Source organism: Ambystoma mexicanum, chromosome 2p (assembly GCF_040938575.1).
Source record: "Ambystoma mexicanum isolate Mex_15411 chromosome 2p, UKY_AmexF1_1, whole genome shotgun sequence".
In the NCBI taxonomy this organism is placed as follows: Eukaryota; Metazoa; Chordata; class Amphibia; order Caudata; family Ambystomatidae; genus Ambystoma; species Ambystoma mexicanum.
Genome location: NC_090923.1, coordinates 1,100,199,969 through 1,100,220,709, shown reverse-complemented (window position 1 = coordinate 1,100,220,709; position 20,741 = coordinate 1,100,199,969). Strand labels below are relative to the sequence as shown.

The window sequence follows — 20,741 nt, the reverse complement described above, 5'->3', positions numbered from 1 at the left end:
ACAGAGTTATGTGGGGATGATGAGGAAGATGGTGCAAAACGGAATGTGAGAAAACTGGAGAAAGAGTGAAGGAAGAAGTCAGGAAAGGTGACAAAGAATCGAGACACAACAAGTATCTGAGAACGAAGGGAAAAACGAACAAGGAAGATAGACTGAACAATGCAACTGGGATATGAAGGAGGGCAAGGCAGAAAGCAAAGGTAACTAATAGACAAGGAGGCAATAAGAAATGCATTACAAAAATGCAAGATAATGGGGGCATGGGAAAGCGGCAGAGGATGAGGATGTGCTCCCCATGACACCAGAGACCTGGAAGTCCTGATAATCCCTTATAACGATTTACAAATTACCTGAAATCACCCTACGCAACGCGCCCCGACCCCAAAACTCAGCACCAGCGAGAGATCGATCATCAACCGTGGGGAACCATAATCAGCGGGACACTCCCACCAAGCACTCCCCTGGGAGCCCTTCCAAGATGGCGAACCTATGCAGCCTTCCATCAAGGGCGGATCATCTGAGGGACAAAGACTCTGCTGCCTGTTCCTCTCGCCCATTGTCCTCTCCCTCTGGATGTCGTCCACTGCCAACTTTTCTCCGGAGCCAGAACCTGAGACAGGAGGGGAAGGTCAATTGATGAAACTAGGCCTGATCCTCCCAGGGTGATTGTGGACGGGAGAGGGTAGCTGACCAGCTCGAGTTATGAATAGCTGGGCCCATACTCCCTCCATCAATCCACTGACATCTCCTCCTCTTTGCCATTCCAGAGAACTACTGTAAACACATCACAGGTGACTGTGAGTGAACTCCCTTGGTGATAGCATCATATGCAGCGGGCCGTCACTCCCTCCCTAACCCTATGAACTACTGAACAGAGCAGATCTGTGGGCACTGGGACCTCTTGATAACGGATCCTCTATATCTATCAGCTCCTGCTCATCTCGCATTCCCAAGCTGCGAGTTGGCCCAAGAACAAATTGACCAGGATCATCGCTCTGCTTCAAAACAGGCTGGGAATGGGCTTATGATTCAGAGAGAAATCTCTATCACCTTTCCTGTTCTATCTCACAGAGACTATGTAAGAGCACAACTGCTTAAGCCGCCTATAGGGCTCAAAACTGTACCACTGCATCCATCTCTAGCAGGATCATGTCCAAGGCCCCAAAAAAAGCTAAAAGCAGGAACATCGAATCCCTCCTAAAACACAAGAAATTGCCAAAAACAATCTCAGACCGTCGAGGCTCAAATACATGGAGACCAATCAAAAGAAAATCCAGATACATGGGCCACGAAGAATGACCTACAATCTGCCCTAAAAGAAATTAAGGATGAAATGAAGGTCTGTCCTGATGGACTCTCAGGTCATTTGCAGAGATAGATAAACATGTCCTGGCAGCAGAAAAGCATCTTGATGGCGTTGAAAACACTATATGCAATCAAATTCACGGTCAGGTGGAGGTGGTGGTAATGGTGGACAATCTGGAACAACAGATGGAAAGACTGATCACAAAACAAGAGGATGCTGAGTACCACTCCTGCCATAACAATTTAAGACTGAGAGGGATAACAACCCAAATGCAAGACTGTGAGCTGGAGAAATACATGGAGGATCAATTCTGGCTTATACTGAACCTCCCAGAAGCCCAGAGGGGTTTCTGTGAAGCATTTAACATGGGCAGAGGGGCTTGGGCCAAAGTCACTGGGAAATACGCTTTCCAATGATTTCAGGGAATTTCCCTTAATAAATGTATGCCCCAAGCCAGATCTGTGTTCATATTTCCTTTATTAATCATCACAATTGTTTTTGCCACATAATTTTGATTTATTGTTTTTTTGAGAGTATTGGAATTCCAAAGTACTCCATTTTGTTTGTTTTTGTCTCTGGTTTAAAGGTTCTCAGATTTAAGGAAGCAAAGATCAACCAATAAGTATGTTCTTAATACTGGGTAAACTTAGATTGATAACTTTGAATGTCAGGGGCCTCAACACACCAATTGAAAGTAAAGCGACTCTTCAAAGACTACAAACGATGGAAGCCTCAGAGGGGTTCCTTCGAGAAACTCACATCTTCTTAGAAGCCTAATAGAGACTTGTTGGTAAACCATTTGCATCATGTTACCCTGCTTCCAGTGGCTTTGCCACTGGAAGAGGCAGAGCACCATTTTTATTGGAAAAGGGATCCCGTTTGCGAAATCTGCTCTCTTCCCGAGACCATAGGTCAGATGGTTAATACTCAAAGGAATGATCAGAAATCAAATGTTGAGTTCATTTCACTGTATGGTCCAAGCGAAAACCCGAATTAGCACATTTTGAGATACAATGAGAGGATATTTCGACTGTCATCGACTCCATGTTCGATAAGACATGGCCTGCATCTCACATGGATCTGAGGAACATTCAGTGATAGCACGGATGCTTAGAGATGTTTTGCTTATTGAAGCCTTGAGCTTTTTTCATTGGGTGGGGTGAAAGTTATACCTACTACTCTTGTACATAAGAGCATGCTTAGAATAGGTACCTTTGTCATATCCTCCAAACGAAAACCAAAAACCCTATTAGTGGAGATCGGCCAGAGAGTGCTCTCTGACCTTGTCCCAGTAATTCTAGATATAGAAAGTGGCTCTCCACTTTCTCCAGATTGTACAAAATGACGATTTAGTAAATTCTGATTAAGATATCCAGCGATTATACCACTTATTGAAAATACCCTAAATAATTACTTCACTGAGAATGGTAATGCAGATTTGAAGCGAGAGATCATTTGGGTTGCAGCAAAGGCAGTCTGGAGAGGCAAAATAATGAATACAACTTTTGCCCTTGTCAAAGCTAGGGAGAAACAAAGATAAGGACTGGAAAAGGAGGGCTTAAGATCTGTAACAAAACATAAATGGAAACAATCACATAAGATTCTAAGAGAATATTAAATAGCTTGAACCTAACCAGAATCCAACTGCTGAACATGAATCTATTTTTATTACTCTATAGGTAATAAAGTATACAAAATGTTAGCAGCCAAGTTGACGATTATGGCCACACATAGCACCATATGAAACCATAGGGATTAACTGGGGCATAAGATTATAGAAAGCAAAGCTACATTTACCATAATGGTGAATTACTATCGAACGCTCATGGCAGATCAGAAAGATCTCTTGAGATTTTATCCACAGCTTCCCTCTCACAATTACCCCAACCTGAGAGAGAAACACTTGAGGAACCTAATCTCAACAGAAGATGTCGAACAGGCGATAATGGTCCTTTCACAGGTAGATGCCAGGCCCAGACGTATTATTCAATTTATTTTACAAAAAACCTTCAAAGCTGTGCTATTGCCCTACCTTTCCAATGTACATAACACATTCCTTTCCTCCAGCTCAGTGACCCCTTCTATGTCGAATCAGCCACAGTTCTTATATAAAAATGAGAAAAGGACCATAAGGTATGTTCATCATCTTGTCCCATCTCCCTCCTCAATATAGATGCTAAAATGTATTAAAAAATATGGACTGCTCGCTTAATGAAGGTATTGATGAACCCTGACCAAACGGGTTTCAGAACTGGCCCAGCAATCCTTGACAGTATTAGGAGAGTAATACATTTTATTCAATTGGGAGCGCAGTCAGTACAGTGTTTTGCAGTCTTAATGCTAAATGCTCATAAAGCCTTTGATAGCCTAAATTGGACGTTTCTGGAACACAATATGAAAGGGTTTAGTTTCAGCCCAGGATTCCTTTGAATGGTTATGCCAAACTTTGAAATCCCACACACCAAGGTGATAGTCAATGGAATGTGGTTGAACTCTGTATCAATGGGCAGGGTTACGCACCAAGGCTGCCCTCTCTCCACCTTGATATTCGGGCTGGCATTAGAATCGTTGGTTCATTGTATTTCGGAACAAATCAAAGATCAAGGGGGTTCTGTCACAGGGAACCCATCATAAAATTGCACTTTATGCCTGAACATTGCAGAATCCATGGAAACAATAGACCTAGTACAGGATAGGTTCCCATTCAGATGGACTGACACAGCCCTAGATTTCCTAGGTGCCAAAATGACAGCAAGGTAGGAGAGTATATATAAAACTAACATCCCCGAGCTCTGGGAAAAAAGTAAGGAACATCTAAAGAAGTGGGAACTTTAGGAAAACTCATGGCTGGGTCTTATATGGGCTATAACAATGTTGTATTGCCAAGACTACTGTATACATTGTAGGCATTGCCCATACAGATTCCACTTAAGATGATTAAACAATTGAAAAGGGGAATCTACAAATTAATTTGGGCAAAGAATTACCTAGAGTCCCCTGAGGAATTCTCCAGCGTTCTACACCTCAAGCGTGCTGAGGGTCTCAAGTATTCAAAGATATCTGATTGCAGCTCAAATTAGTCACATATTGGACTGGTCAACTAAACATGGTTGCAAAAAGTGAAGACAATCGAGCAGGGTAGGATGACTATTCCACTCTTTGGTATTGTTGCTACCTGTCTGAACATCGGCTTCATACTATCTTTCCTAATTCACAAATTTGTGTTGGTGGAATTGTGGCGAGACCGGGGGCATCACGCATATGTGGTAGGACTGCCCAACGACAAGGAAATCTTTGTCAAAATTAAAGATATTTTAGGAGCACAACTCCCCCTAGGTCCACTCTTGATCATTTTAGGAGCAAATGATGATGTGGGTCAATATCCATGAACGCGAGCCGGAGCATGTTTAATCACACATGTGCTAAACACAGAGTGGGCCTCATTACGGGTCTGGCGGTAACCCTGCCAGTGCTACCGGCAGGTTGCCGCCAGACCCGTAATATTTTACAGGCGCCTGACTTCCCAGTGCCAACGGCTCATTACAGGTCCAGTGGCCTGGGATGTCAGGCACCGGTACATTGTAAGTCTCCATTCCCATAGAGTCCAATGTGAGTGGGGACACGGAAACACTGGCACCGTTGCTAACGGTCCCGGTGCTTCCATTAAGGGTTTGCCTACTGTGGCCGCTGCGCCTAGCACGGTCCGACCTGTTGGGTGCAGCAGCCATGGCATGTAAACACGGAGTTTGCCGGTCCGGAACCAAGGGTGCCAGTGAGCTTACCTGGAGGTCCGCTGATAGCTTGTTGGTGAAAGAAGTATGGGACATTTTCTCCATGGATAGCATTTCGGTCCTGCTAATGAATTCTTGTACTATATAGCTTAAGGTGTGCCGCCATTTATTGACTTTGTTAGACATTGAGAGCATATGTATAATTTATTATAGCTAGAAGATAAACAAAAAAACTCAGACAATAGTATTGATAAAGCAACCAGATCCTTTGTTCCCAAAACACATACATTTATTTTATTTTATATGTATTTTCATTTAGTTGTGTTTATTTCCTTTGGTTAACCTGCTTGAAGATAATGCCTTGCTGACGTTATATTATATGCTGAGATTATATTGAAATGTTTTACATTGCATAACTGAAAATCAAATAAATAAAGTAAAAAATAAATACAAGATAATGATGTTAGTTGCTGTCAGGATCGCCTTCTTGGGTTGCCCTCGTAGTGTAGACGAAGAATTCTACCCTACAATGTAACCCTGTGTCTGGGTATAAAATAAACCAGCACCAGGGATCTATTGTTTGGAAGAATGGACCCAAATGGCGCGTGGCAGCAGATTCCCTCGTGTCTGACAGTTTACCAGTTGATTCCCTCGTGTCTGACAGTATACCAGTTGACTACAGAACAGCCTTTTTATGCCGATGTCACAAGGAACGAAATAGCTGTTATAAAATATAAGAGAAAACAATCCTTAATACTTATACCAGGGACATCAAGAACAGAACATGAAAGTAGGATAGACACTCTTACCATGGGGTTGTTGATAGGAATTCCACGGGCCTCCAGTGCTCCAGTAAGACCGCCAAGGTACAGGGATGTAGGACTATTCCCGCCGGCACGCATACGCCTAAGGGTCGGCAGTACAATCCCCGACGAAACGAGGACGCTCCTACCTCCGCCCCTAATGGTACTACGGCAGTCTCTAGTCCGTACCGGGGAATGGAGAGGAGTAGAGTACCGGCAGTCTAGAAACAAGGAGCACTGGTCGGGTGGATCCAAAGCGGGAGATAATGTCCAGGTTGATCAAGTCGAGAGGCAGAGGCAATCCGTAAGGCAATCCAGGTCGATAGTAGACAAAGGTTCCGAAGGCAAAATCATGAGACAGAGGCAATCCGTAAGGCAATCCAGGTCGATAGTAGACAAAAGTTCCGAAGGCAAAATCATGAGACAGAGGCAATCCTGGGCGAGGTCCGGTCCGGTAACAATTGGCAGTTAGGCAGTAACGGGGTTTTTCGCGGGTGGGCTAGACAGAAGACAGGAGCGAGTAAGCAGAAAGCGTGGGGAAAAATGTCCTGACAAGAGGTAACAGGGCTAGACAGGAAAACAAAGATACAAGAGCAGGAAGACAAGAATTTTCGTAAGCACGTAGCAGACTCCAGGATTCCGAAATCAGAAGCAACGAGTTTACTGCAGGCTAGAGTTTTATAATATCGTGATCACATAACCTGTACGTGCGGCCGCCGTGGTGCGGGTCGACGTCGCTGCCCTAATCTCCATGGTAACCGCCAACGCAAAAACCCTGAAGGACAAGATTGTAACCGGTTCTTGTGGCCGTGGATTAAACCCTTAATGCGAGGTAACCGAATGGGTAGCGACCGCTGTAGCCATGTATCCTGATCCCGTTTACTGTGAGACTGCGGGGGCAGAGCTCGCCTATGACCCCTGCGGCTCCCGGGCCGATTCCTGACAGTTGCACACCAAAGTCCTTAACAAGTTACATACAAAAATCATATATCAACCTGGATGCAGAGGAGGTGAAACAACCTTGGCACATAAATTGTGACGAACATAGTGAATCCCAGGTTAGGCATACCCCTGTCCCCTGCACACCCCTCCACACCTTGGGACTGGAACAACCAGTCAAATTGTAGTATAAGTCAATGAGAAAAGCATACATTCAAAAGGTGTGAGAAGAAATCTTCAAACAAGCATTTCGGGAAAACATTCCCTTCACCAGGAGCAGAAAAACTTTCTGTCAATAATATAAATATTTATGAGAAACAAAATCCAGATTTATATTGAAATAATAATTATATATACAATAGTTACTAAAGAATTTTCGATAGTCAAAATCCACTCAACAATGACATCAAAAATCTAATTAATATTCTCTCATGATAATCATAAAAGTTAACCAAATTAAAATATTCCATAAAGAATGAAAATACCTGAGAATTGGAATTGGCATAATGTGGGACAGTATCAATCCCTGGAAATGCACATCTGGAGCTACAGATAAAAAGATTTAAAGAAGTTGAGAAGAGTATGTAGAATACAGAAAAAGTGAGGTAAAGTAGTGAACCAATATAATTACCTTCGATATTGGAGAGATGTTCCATAGGGTACATTTAAAATTAGTGCATAAAATGTCCAGAGACTACAAATAAAAAAATAGAACATATAGTCCCATTGTAGAGTAGGGTGGAGTATCAGGATGCAGATAAGTAATTAAATAAAGTAAACAAAGAAGTACCTTAAGTAGGTACAGTAGATTCCCTAATGGATAGACAAAGAAACAAGACACCACGTGCACAAGAGCCTTATATAGTCAAGATGACTAAAATTACATTAACTGCGTGATGATGTCATCGCGCAACACGTACAACGATGTCACAGCATCCAGCAATGTAGTTGTATAACGGCACAGCCATATTATTAATTTTAGGAGGAGCTAAATGTTAGTATCAGAGGGAAAACAGCATTATATATAAACATAAGACAATTTATAAAAGTTAGATAGATGTAAAGAAGTATCCAGAATTAAAGAAAGATATTGTATTGATTAACAATAATAATAAAAGGGGGATTGTGAATATAAGCCAATCAATTGTTTATAGTAAAGAATAACTTCTATAATAAGCACTAACAATCTGGGGATTATATCACGTAAGAAAAACACAATATAAAGAAATATGTCTACAGAAGATTAATATAACAAATACAATGAAAAATACTCAATCAAGAGAATTATAAATACCAATTGAAGATACACAGATCAATGAGTCTTGTACAGATCGTGGATATGTTAGTTATGAAACTCATAAACTAACATAAATCTAAGTAGCACATCACAATGGTCCCACTATATATACCAGTTTGAATTGATCTCCCCATTCATCCCCTTTGGGACAAGAGTGTCCAAAAGATCTATCCAAAACAGCTGTCGTGATCATTTTTCTTTTACTTGCTCACCTTCCCTCTAGAGACTAGGAAGCACTTCCAAGATTATAAATGTAATCTATGAAATGTTGTGCCCCTTTTCAATGAAGTGAGGAGCTACAAGAGATTTCAGATTCCATGTACTAATGCTAGATTTATGTTCTATCCATCTTTCTCTCGCCTTCCTTGTTGTTTGTTCTACAGAGTAAACTGCACAGACATTTGATGGCATGGATCATGTTAGAGGTATTACAAGTCCTAAAATATTGTAATCCGATTTTATGACCAGAGTAAGGATGCTGTATTGAATTACCCTATATAACAATGTTGCAGTTACTGCATTCAAACAAGGGGATGTGCCTGTCTTTGTTTTACCAAAGGTTTTCTGTGTAGGTTTGAAGGTTTCTCAGCCTTAACCAGTATGTCACAGAAGTCCCGCCCTTGTTTACAGGCCACCATAGGTAGTTTCGGAAAAAGGCGATGTAATTGTGGGTCAAATTATAAAATGTTCCCAATAATGCTTGAAATCTTGTAGCTCTGGTTATAATAGGTCGCAACATGTACAAACGGTATAGTAGTAGTTTTAGATACAGTGTTCAAAAGCTTTGTTGTATCTGTGGAAAGGGCTTTGCTTTGAGCTTCTGCTGTAAACCTGGATGGAGAACCTCTAACTGTGTAGCGGCCTGTGAAATTATCACATTCCTTTTCAATTAGTGCAGGGTCAGTAAGGATACATCTTAATCTCAGGAACTGACCAAATGTTAAATTCATCAACATCGGCCTCGGGTGAAAACTACTGAAGTGTAATGTATTGTTCACATCATTATCTTTGCGGAAAATGGTAGTATCAAATCTTTCTTGTGAGAAATTCACCTCAACATCTGAAAATTGTAACTTTGGGGTACCAAATGCAAACGTAAATGTGCTTTTAGCGTGAATTGTATTCAAGTAGTGTAGAAATGATCTGAGTTCCAAACTTGTACTATTCCACATACCGAAAAAAGCATCTGTATAATATATAATGCTTCAAGATGGTGATTTTACCACCCCATAAGGGGTTGTTTAGTACATATGAGATCTTGGCTGTGAAGCCAGTGGTGTGGGCTGCACTCCCAAAAACCACTATCCAGTGGTATGTTCTGTTAAATTCAGTAATCAGTCGAATACCAATAGTAACGTTTGTAGTAAAGTATCAATTTATTCTGAAAATTGTTCTTATTTATTTAATAACTGGTAATTGCAGATGCTTCAGAATGTGGCCTATGCATTTCGGACTAAATGGTCCTTCGTCAGGACCAGTATTTCTAATTGCTGTCGTACCGACACAATCCACATATGAAATTATTAATGAGCATCAAATTACAAGGAGTTGCCATTCAGTCAGATATAACATAGTATCACCAAATTGTTTTACCACACATTGTAATCGTGATTATTATTCAAAACACAATTCCCATATCAGTAATCAACAGTAATATGCAATAATTGGAGATGTCACATTGTACGTGTCAGAATTATATATTGTAAACGTTAAAGCAACATGAGTTTTACCACAAGCATATTAGATGGCCGCTGAATTCATTCATGAAATAACATATCATAAGTATGTGTGTATATAACAATTCATAACAGTTCATACGTACGTGCTATAGTGCAGTAAAAAGAAAAAAGAAAGAAAATAAATTATGTCAATTACTGGCTGCATCGTTAGTGCCATGCATCTTACATTAAGGTTTAATGACTGACCTGAAGCTGATGATTCAAATGAGAATCTGGGGGAGAATGTAGCGTAAATGTAATGGGTGACTTTTAATTTAAGAAAAGGCAAAGTTCAAACGTAATAAAATGGCATGGCTGTCGTTCTCACCAATCTGGCACGCGGTTCATAGAATCGTGTGTATGTCTGGGTATATAAACAGCGGGAAATGCTGAACACTCGACCACGTCGCTATGAAACAAAGTGTATCTGTATTAGAAACTGTAATCTTAGGAATGCTACCCGTACTGTGGGATCACTGTCATGCAAGGACTTACCCTGTCAGTGCTAGGCTAGTGGAAGAAGGACCCTGCAGTAACGCGCATGCTTCCAGCCGATCTAAAACAAAGTTTGAGGTTGGCATGGGAACTGTACGAATGTGAAGTAAAGTGGCGGTCGCCATCTTGAAATGGTTAAAGTTATAAGCAAAAATCATCTACTGTTAACCGTGCTGCGTCGGTACTTGCACTGGCTTAACATTATATATGGTCAATATGGTGAAATGTTGCATAAATGTTAGAATACAAAGGTAGTCTACCATGCATCACTGTGTCATGAAGGATAGACACAGTGTGGACTTCGTTAGGAGGTAGTCATGGGAACCATCGTCTCTCATCCGTATCTCATCCTAGAACAGGAGAAAAAATAAAACTTAAATACCATGCCCCTGTGACTATTCCCCGACTCGCTGTATGGTTCATAGGAAGATGAGCATTCCTTTGACTGACAGCTTCTACTAGCTCAGGGTGGTGCCCGGTGTCATTGACCGAGTTCCTAAGCTTGGTCAGGGGACTTCACCTAATTGCCCTGCCTTTGAGGTTTGTAGACATTATTGAACCTCAGGAGTTAAATATGGATAGTTTTCAACACTCTTAGATGGTGCCATCTGGGAGGTTTTTTGCTTGTTTCCACAGGCCTCTTCTCTAGTGGCTCACCCCCTTCCTCTCCTATGGTCTGGGGGTTCCATGTAATAATGTCGCCACGAAAATATCGCCGAAAAATGGCAGTTTTTTGTGGCGACATTATTGCATGGCCACAACATTTTCCCGACGATATTATTTACGGCGACCATATATATGGCGATATTATTACCTGATACCGGTCTGGGCCCAAACACCTATGACGTCTGGACCCTTTTTTGGTTCCCACTTCGCTACTCCATCACCTGTTCCTCCTCACTACTCCATCCATCGCATGGTTGCTGCCTTCAGACATGGGATAACCTCTAAAACCTGCCATGCGCAAATCTCTCCTGCCTTCTTACCCTGACTAGCTTCTCATAAGGGTGGTTCTTCTCAGCTCCACAACCTCCAGCTGTCTCCATAACCTCTCCACCTGATGACCTCCCCCAAACTCCTCCTGCTCTTTCTCATCCTTCTCCTTCTGATGACCTAATCTCACTTCCTCTGTTTTACCCCTCTCACCCACCACCTCCTGCCGTTCCTCTCCACCCTACTCCTGCATCTATCTCTCAACCAGCCTCATACTCTCCTCCAATCTTCTCATATTTCCACCTCTCAACCGTCTTCCCCTGAAGACCTTTTTTAAGCTTCCTTATATATCCTGTTCTCCAGCCTCCTATCCACACTCCACATCTCCAGCCTTCTCTCCATCTGACATTGTCCTCATCTCCAACCTTCTCTGAAGGTGTATCTGCTCCAAATCCGAACTCCCATCTCATACTTATGTGCTACATTTATAGTCCAATGCCCCCCCCAACCCCCAGCATGCTTTGGTTAGATGTTTTTCCATCTGTTTTTTGGTGTGTTATTGGTGGATTCTCATGGGCTTATTCATTACATGTGATTTTGTAGCAGCTGCATGATTCTCCCGCACTGTGCAAACTGATACTTGCTCATGCACAGAATGGTTGAGGCCTCAATACAGTGAGGCAAGGTCACTGCTGCTCTTGCAACACCTTCCTGGGTGGTTTCCTGTTTGCACTATCAGCTGGCATTTCTGGTAGTGTCTGGCAGTCTCTGTCTTTAGAAATGGGCAAATTGTATAACTAGGTTTCCCGTTTTAAATGATTTGCTGGACGAGAAGCACCAGATCTGCGTGCTACAAAACGCTGAGCATTTCTTAAAGGGTCAATAGAGCCAGAATAGCAGATGTGAATGACCCCTGCCATGTGACCTGGACACAGTGGGGGTGACCGGGGGATACTCCCCATACCTTTTCAGGTCCAACATCATGTGACTTGAGGCATCCTCCCACAGTTGGAGCCAGGTGTGTGTTAAGGGGTGAGTCATCCTCCTGTGGTCTCTCCTCATGTCCATAGTGCTCCCTCCAGCTCTCATAGGCCTAGTTTTGATACTTAAAAAAAAAAATAAAGCATGCACAGGTGTTTGTGCAGGGTGAGCTAGAACCTAGGTTGCTAAGCAACTAAGTTTTGATCCACTGGCAAGTGCCTCATGTGTTCAAGTCCTTCTGGGGCACTGTCTACCAGAAGATATGTTCTCACCGCCACCTCTCCTGACTCACCAGAAGACGACTATGACTCAGAAGGTATGTTTCCTTTTGTAAAAAGTGTTGTACTTCATGTGTGTGTGCACATTTGGATGTAATGCATGCATGTTGTGCAGTGTGTCTGTTTGCACAACAATTTTGAGAGAGCCTGTAAGTGTATATTTGTGTGTGTGAGCGTCTACATCTGACTGTGTGGGTGTGCACATGAATGCAGTGAGTAACGTGTATATTTGTTTGGATGGGGACCACATCAGTGATCACTGCTACTGGTGGAGTGTGGGCTCAGCTTCATGAAAGCAATTTACAGAGATCATTACTGCAAAAGCTGGTGGCTGTTGCTTCATAAAGCGATTTAGAGTAACCATAAGTGCCATAGGTTGTGTTTGCAGCTACATGAAGTGAGATACATTGAGCATTGCTGGCACAGATTGTAGCTACAGATTCATGAAGTGATTTGCAGTGTCCATGCTGGCATACATTGTGGCCGCAGCTTCATATAGTGATGTACACTCCATTACTGACATAGATAGATTGTGGCTCCAGCTCCATATAAGTGATTTACAGTCACCATTTCATGTATAGATTGAAGTTGCAGCATCATGAAAGTGATTTAAGGTGACCATTACCGGCATAGATAGATTATGGCTGCAGCTTCATGAAGTGATTTTCAGTGACCATTTGTGGCATAGATAGTTTGTGGATGTAGCTCCATTAAGTGATTTACAGTCTCCATTAATGGTATAGACTGTGTCTACGGGTTCACAAAGGTATGTATGGTTACTATTGCTGGCAACTGGCATAGGGAGATTGCGACCACAGCTTCATGGAAGTGACTTAAAATGCAATGCTGGCATATGTTGCAGACCATGTTACGTGTTTATTTCGACAGCATCATGAGCATGTTGTAAAATGCCCATGGGTACTGTTGATGGCATTGTATTACCTGGATCCTTTCATGTGTTAATCTAGAGAACCAATTGTTAACTGCATAAACTATGTCTTTTTATGCTATTTTTCTCTGTGCACCATTTGAACTCTTTATTTTAAAAATGTTCTCTGGGGAGGAGGGAGAGAACCCCCCAGAGTTCCTCTATATTACTTGGGGTTCCTTCAATACTCTTGGTTCTTGTGCTAATTGGGAGATACGTATGCCCCTCCACTTAAAATATCCAACTGCCACCACTGACCTTGAATTGTTTACAATGCCTGGGCCCCTCTGTAACCACCCGCCCTTTGGTACCAAACGCTGCCTCTGCCACTGTACCCACCTCCCTTCGTCACACCACTGTGCCCTAACCGCTAGGCATAGAACTTAATTTCAGCTGGCACATGTGGTGCAGAAGAAGCTGGCTTAGTGGAAGGCCTAGTCAGAGATAATGCATCCTTAGGCTAGTACTGGCTTCTTCCACAGGGAGAGCCACGCCTATTTACCTTGAATAACCAACTGGGCAACCCAAATAGGATGGATCCTGTGCAACTGTGATTGTCCCAGTGAGGGCTAGCAGACTACGATACTCTGCCTCACAGAGAAAGCCTTTGTGAGTGACATGCCCAGGACAGCACCAACTCTAAAGAATTGGATTGAATCGGATCAAAGAGGAGGCCGTCTTTAACTTGTAAGTCCAGGTTCAGTGCACTGCTTCTTGAAACGGGGGAACAGGACTCATCAACACATTTAAGATTTGTGAGAGCCAGTGACGCTGGTGCATAGAAGGGCCTGATTCTCTAATGCTGTTCAGCTTTGATTAGGCAAATATTCTTTGTCCTCACAAATCTAATACATTAATGGTCGAAATTGGCTAAAAAGCCAGGTTCACTGTGCCCTGTGATTTATACCAGTGCTGGATTTAAGCTTGAGATCCTTGAACACTTCTGGTGATTATACGACGTATTGTTTAGACTCAGCACCTCAGAGACAGCTCCAGGTGGTATCTGGGGAAGGCTCCTTTATCAGGATCTGGAATAACCTTGCTATGAGCCCCCGTTAGGTTTTGCCCCAGCAGGGGCCTTGGATTGTAATCTGAAAGAATTAACTTTCATCACCTCAGAATAAGTACAATTCTAGTGGAATTAAACTTTGGTTAAACCAAGGTACAAAATATTTAGTCTTTGGTATGAAGTGCACCTTCAGGTATACATGGAGAAAAGGGCCGTTGCTGCGCGCGCCCCCGCACGCACGCACGCACAATATATATATACTTGCTAACACCACAATATTAATTAGTCAAGTGTCTTTGGATGGATATATCGCCACTCCTTATCCTCTTTCTACTAGTATCAGCTGAGGATGTGCGCTTGGGCATGTTCCCTTTTCCACATATGCTACTCCTCTTTTCTCTATTATCACTTAATTTGGTCTGGCATGTGAAATGATATGCTTATGATTTGTTACTATTTCTTTCACTCATTGCACAAGACTATTTTAAACGTCTCTCCTCTTGTTAATGTCTGAACATTCTCAGAACAGAGATTGAAATGATTTTTTTTCACTCTATCCATGCATCTTTTTTGTTTCCTGCCTCTTCTTTCTCATTCTGCCTGTATCTTGGAGCCTCCTTGCACTCATCTTTCAGTATTTCAGCCCATATCTCTACTGTTAGTAACACCTGCCAGCATCAGTTCAACAATATCTTTTGTTTGTTTGGTTATTTGTATAGCACACAAAACCCTACGGTATCTAGGCACGTAAACTTACAGATTAGTTTCAGTGCTTCAGGTTACATAAAAAGAAGCGTAAGAGGTAAATTACAACATTGTGTAACGTCCAAAGTAATACATCATATGCAAAGTGCGAAGAGAGGCACAAGGTGATCACATCCCATGTTGCATGGTGGCAATAGCACACAAATGTGAAAAGTCCATCAATGGGCAAATACATGGTGCCTAACCCATGTTGCAGGGCGGTAGCAGCACACAGATGCAAAAGTCCAGCAAAGAGCAGATCTATGGTGCCTACACCAAGTTGCAGGGCGGCAGCAGCACACAGATGCAAACGTTACAATAGGTGGGCAGATGCATGGTGCAAACCCCATGTTGTTAGGAGCTGCATGTACACACAAATATGATAGTCCATGGGCAAATACATGGTGCCAACCCCATGTTGCAGAGCGGCAGCAGCACACAGATACAAAGTCTAGCAAAGGGCAAATACATGGTGCCTACCCCATGTTACAGGCCGGCAGCAGCACACAGATGCAAAAGTCTAGCAAAGGGCAAATCCAAGGTGCCTAACCCAAGTTGCTGGGTGGCAGCAGCACACAGATGCAACGTCAAAATCGGTGGGCAGATGCATGGTGCCTACCCCCTGTTGTCAGGGGCAGCATCAACACACAAATGTGATAGTCCAGCAATGGGCAAATACATGGTGCCTATCCCATTTTGCAGGGAAGCAGCATCACACAGATGCAAAAGTCTATCAAAGGGCAAATACATGGTGCCTACCCCATGTTACAAAGAGGCATCAGCAAACACATGCAGAAATAGTTAGGGGCACTATCAGGCTTGGAAGAGTGGGAAGAGGGAAGGGGCGGGCATCAGGGGTAAGAAAAGGGGTTTGGGGGCACACACAACATCACATGCGACCATGGGGGGTTTGTGGGGGGTGGAGGGCACACACATCATCACAGGCGACCATGGGGGGGACACACAACATCACAGGCGACCATGTGGGGTGTACCTGTAGAAGACACAGGCCTTAGGAATGGGCCTTTGAAAGGGGCCGGCAAGCCTGCCGGCTTATGGATAGGCCAGTTAAGTGAGTGGCAGCAGCCAATCATAGACCACGAGAGCAGGCACTCCTCAGATGTGGATGCGGGCCGCCATCTTGTAAAATATTCTTCTTCATTTTGAAGTAGCTTAAATTATTCTAAATTTGTACCACAGAGTGAGGATGCAAGGGGAACTAAATCATGTTCAGGGAATGGTTGTACGGCTTAGTATCAGTTTCTACAAGGGCTGTTCCCAGAATCCAAAATCCTGCAACAGATTGTAGTCAGAATAGATTTATCCCACAAGTGAAACAAAGTATTCCAAGTTTCTAGGGTCATGTTCCCTGGGCCCCCAAGTAATATGAAGTGTATTAGAGCTCTCTGGGTCTTGGTGTCAGAGACTCTCAAGCAAACACAGTCTCTGGAGAATGTTTGCCCCTCTACACCCTGGGTTGTGCATGTTGTTGTGCATGTTTGGCTGCAAATGATAGTCTAATTCTTCCATGTCTACCCTGGGTTAATTTTATGATGATCATCATTAACAATCATCATTACAGGCCAGCCCAGCAAGGGTGATGTCTCATGTGCTGAGCTGATCACTGGTTAGGTTATCTGAAAAGAGCTCAGTCTAGCGGGGTCCATCACAGGCTCAGCTTGCGCAAGCTTTCCATACCCTGGGCTCAGATGTCTTGGAAACCCTTTTGGCGTACGTTCTCAAGCAGCCTACCCGGCTTAAGCTTTCTGTTGGTCTTCTTGGCTTTGATATTTCCAGGAGTTCTTCTGGTACAGACACTTTGTGGACCAATTGGCCCATGATTGCTTGGCAAATCTGTTTTAGTTTCCTTGGTTGGCATGACAGCCCACCAGATCCAGATTATGGATCATGGGTAGCTTGAGTTAAATCTTTCATCTACCAGTTTCTGTAGGCATTTTCCCTATCAGTCTCTTACCGAGGTCAAGACTTTTAAATATCTTAGCCTTGAGACCTTGGTGCCTCCCAACTTGAGCCCCACTGGTTTCCAATTCTACCTCTTTGCACCCCCCTTTCTCTCGGGGCCTCACTCTCCATTACCACCTTTTGTTGCCTAGCTCCTGGTTCTGGTGGATTTTGGCCACTTCTCCATCTCCTCTCCTTTCCTCTGCTTGCCTTCTCCCTTCTTCTGCCTGCTTGCCCTCCTCCAACTACTTCCTTTCCCTACTCTTGCAGTCTTCATGTGTCCTTCTGGTCTTTCCCACCTCCAACACCTCCCTTTGCACTTCTTGTCTCCTTCCTCCTGCTCACCTTTTCTTGCCTTCTTTGTCTTGCTTGCTCTTGCTCCTGCTCCAGCTCCCCCTTTGCTCTGTCAGCTCATCTAAAAAACAACTCACTCTTGCCAAACGCCCACCCATTTTTATTCTCTGACCCCCTGTGTAGTTGTCACGAGGATGGATTAAGCAGGGAGACCTATGCAGGCTCATTGCTTGGTTTTGGGCATTGGTGGGATGTGTTCGTGCTCTGCCCCACCTCGTATGATGCAGAGGATCCGTGGGCTGTCTATGGCTCAGTGGGCCGAAGTTTTATACAGTGGGACCTCCATTCCGGAATCAGGTGGCCCTGTCAGGACAGCTTCCAAATTACATCAGATTTCACTCTATCCTGTGTGTGTGATCTTACCTCCTGTGTCAAGTGTTTGCAACTTTGGCAGCCGCTGCTGTGTTGTGCGTGTTGGGTAACCTGGCACTCCCAGCCTGCTCCACCGAGTACAGGCTCGTTCATGTAATTTCTTTCTCTGAATTTCTCCTTTTCATGGGCCCCAATCGTGAACCACTTTCATGTGTGCTGGAATCACTATTTAAAGACAGTACTCATTTCTTCTCATGGTAAATGGGGATGGCAATATCAAGCCTAGGGCTGGGGGGAGAGACTCTTGGTTATTCTCCGTAAACCAACTCTTGGATTGGCATAACGTAGCCGCAGCCTCCTCCGGTCCCTGTGTCCCTCTCTTCCAACTTCCGAGCCTCATAAATAGGACGTCATTACAGTTCCTCTAAGCTTTTTCATTCTGCCACTCAAGTCTAGCTGGCCTTGTCACCCCTTTCCTTTGTTGAATTCTGTTTCCGTGTCTACCTGTGTTGGTGCAAGATTCTCCTACTCTTGTTGACGTTTGCCAAACTATATTCCTTTTGCCTTCACTGATCTCTTTGGTTCTGAACATAATGTTATTCTCTGTTATTTTTATGTTCCTGTCATGGATTGTAAGGTTGTTGCATCGTCTTTGTAAAGCACTTTAGCAAAAGAATTATGTAGATAAAAAAAGATTAAATTAATTGAATCCCAAGTCTGTCAAATCCATGTTTACAGTCTAGTGCCTGCCGACTGGTTAAGAAAAGTGTACATACTAACAGCTGAATCCTGCACTGATGAGGCTTTTGTGCACACTAACTTTTTAAACTTAGACTGGAGAGGTCATGTTTCATATTAGTGCCTCAATCCTACACTGTTAATGATATCTTCATGCACCACAATTCTATATTGATCAGAACATCAACACATGCTACCACCCAAATCCTCAACTAGTGCAGTCATGTTTACATACAAGGAGCTTATTCCTGGACTAGCGGGCCAGGTGTACATAATAATGCATGAATGCTGCACTGGCAGGGACATGTTTACATACTAGCATCATATTCCTAGACTGGTGAGGCCATCAGCCCATACTAAAACTTCATTTGTCAACCATGAACCGTGTTCAGTGTGGTCAAGTGAACATAATAAACCCCAAAGCACTTGATGAAGGAACTTCACACTATACTCACATATCCAAAATAAGAGAAGTGCAGTGCACAGCTTCAAGTTGAGTGAGCAAGGGGCATAGTAGTGGGACACAGGAAATGGTTATTTGAGACACCAGGTCTCTCATCTTAAGACACTGTCCAGACCCTGGCCTCATCTTACAAGCAGTGTATATTGATCTGATGGTCCCTTAACCACTTACGTGCCACCTTATAGAGATTTTGTTCCTTGACCCTGCTTTCTTGGTGATACAGGTTCAAAGGTTGCCGGAAGGATGAGATTCTGGGTATTGCCAACAATCGCATTATCCGCATTGACCTCAGCGTGGGTGATGTTGTGAAAACCTGGCGCTACAGCAACATGCGCCAGTGGAATGTGAACTGGGACATACGTCAGGTGAGAGACTCGGGCAGAAAGGAGGTTACCCTGTGTTCTCGGGGTCTATAAAACATTCAGGGGGACACTGTGTTTGAAAGAAGCTAAGCCTATCTCTATATTTGTAAAGCTTTTTGAGAGATCATTTGTATGAAACCCACATTTTGTGTTTGTGTGTGTTTGTGCCTATGGGTTTGGGTATGATACAGTTTTACTTTAAAACAATACATGTATCACCCACAATTTACTTGCTATTATCACCGAAGAAGTCTTGTTTGACAGAGGCTGTATCTTCCTTATCCATTCTTCAGGTGGCTATCGAGTTTGATGAACACATCAACGTGGCCTTCAGCTGCATCTCAGCCAACTGCAAGATAGTCCATGAATACATTGGTGGCTATATCTTCATGTCCACCCGGTCCAAGGATCAGAATGAGTCTCTAAATGAAGAACTGTTCCACAAACTGACTGGCGGCCACGAAGCCCTCTGAAACCCCTACCCATCAACATATCCCCCTCTCTTCCAAAGCATCTTCCTCTTCCATTTATTGTAATGTTTGAGTCCAGCTGAGACCTTCCTACCTTGTGAATATCCCTCACCAGTTACTGTAAGGCAGTATTACAATGTGTTTTCATTTTTTTATTATTTGAATTTGCTCTGATTTTCTCAGATATGTATAAAGGGTACTTAACTGGATGGTGTAGATGCAGGCCATTGTGTTAAACCATGGCCAATACTGATGACTGTAAAGACAAGCCCAGAAGAAGATACTGTTTTTGGATATGTAAACCAATCCCACTATCTGTGAGGGTGGGAGGAGAAGGAGTGAGGCATAGCTTTGTTGTTCCTTCTTGAATGAATAGACTTTGGATTTCTTACAATGTGATAACGAAAGAGTGCACAGTAGCTCCGATTCTCCTGAGTGGCAAGGGAATCTAAACATGAACATGAGTAAGGATTCGGAGTACTAGACGTGTGGGACTCCAATGCCTGGTTGGTGATTTGGGGCATACGCTGATGCGTGTGCCTGTGTCTCTTAGGACAGTGACCCACTGTCCTGAAAGTTAGACATAAAGGAGTAGCTGGAGACCCTTCACAATCGCACTGTTTACTCAAAGGCGCTTGGATCAATTTCTAATTTATATTGGCGAGTCACAAACTCAGTTGAGTATGGTTTCACAGGTGTATTTATTAGTGTAGTCGACATGCGTTTCGTCCCTCAGGTGTATTTCTCAAGGCAGGGTATAGCGGTTTATTGGAAATACAATTGAGAATTTAGGGGAGCAGCCCCATGCATACGTACGGTGGAAGATCCATAGATAAAGGAGATGGTTTCTGAAGGGTGCCGATTAAGGACTTATTGGCGGCTGCACTGGAGTCAGTCTAAAACTATGATCTTCCACCG

The 20,741-nt window shown here is 43.3% G+C and overlaps 1 protein-coding gene across 2 annotated transcripts in view; it reads left to right on the top strand.

Moving 5' to 3' along the window:
- FERMT3 (FERM domain containing kindlin 3) overlaps positions 1 to 20,444 on the top strand; it is a 331,919-nt gene extending 311,475 nt beyond the window's left edge. For both annotated transcript variants that reach the window (XM_069645099.1, XM_069645100.1), the window contains exons 14-15: positions 19,215 to 19,356; positions 19,647 to 20,444. In XM_069645099.1, coding sequence (XP_069501200.1) covers positions 19,215 to 19,356; positions 19,647 to 19,826 — 322 coding nt within the window. In that variant the 3' untranslated portion in view covers positions 19,827 to 20,444. The remainder of the gene's footprint in view (positions 1 to 19,214; positions 19,357 to 19,646) is intronic.
- Positions 20,445 to 20,741: the final 297 nt, after the last annotated feature.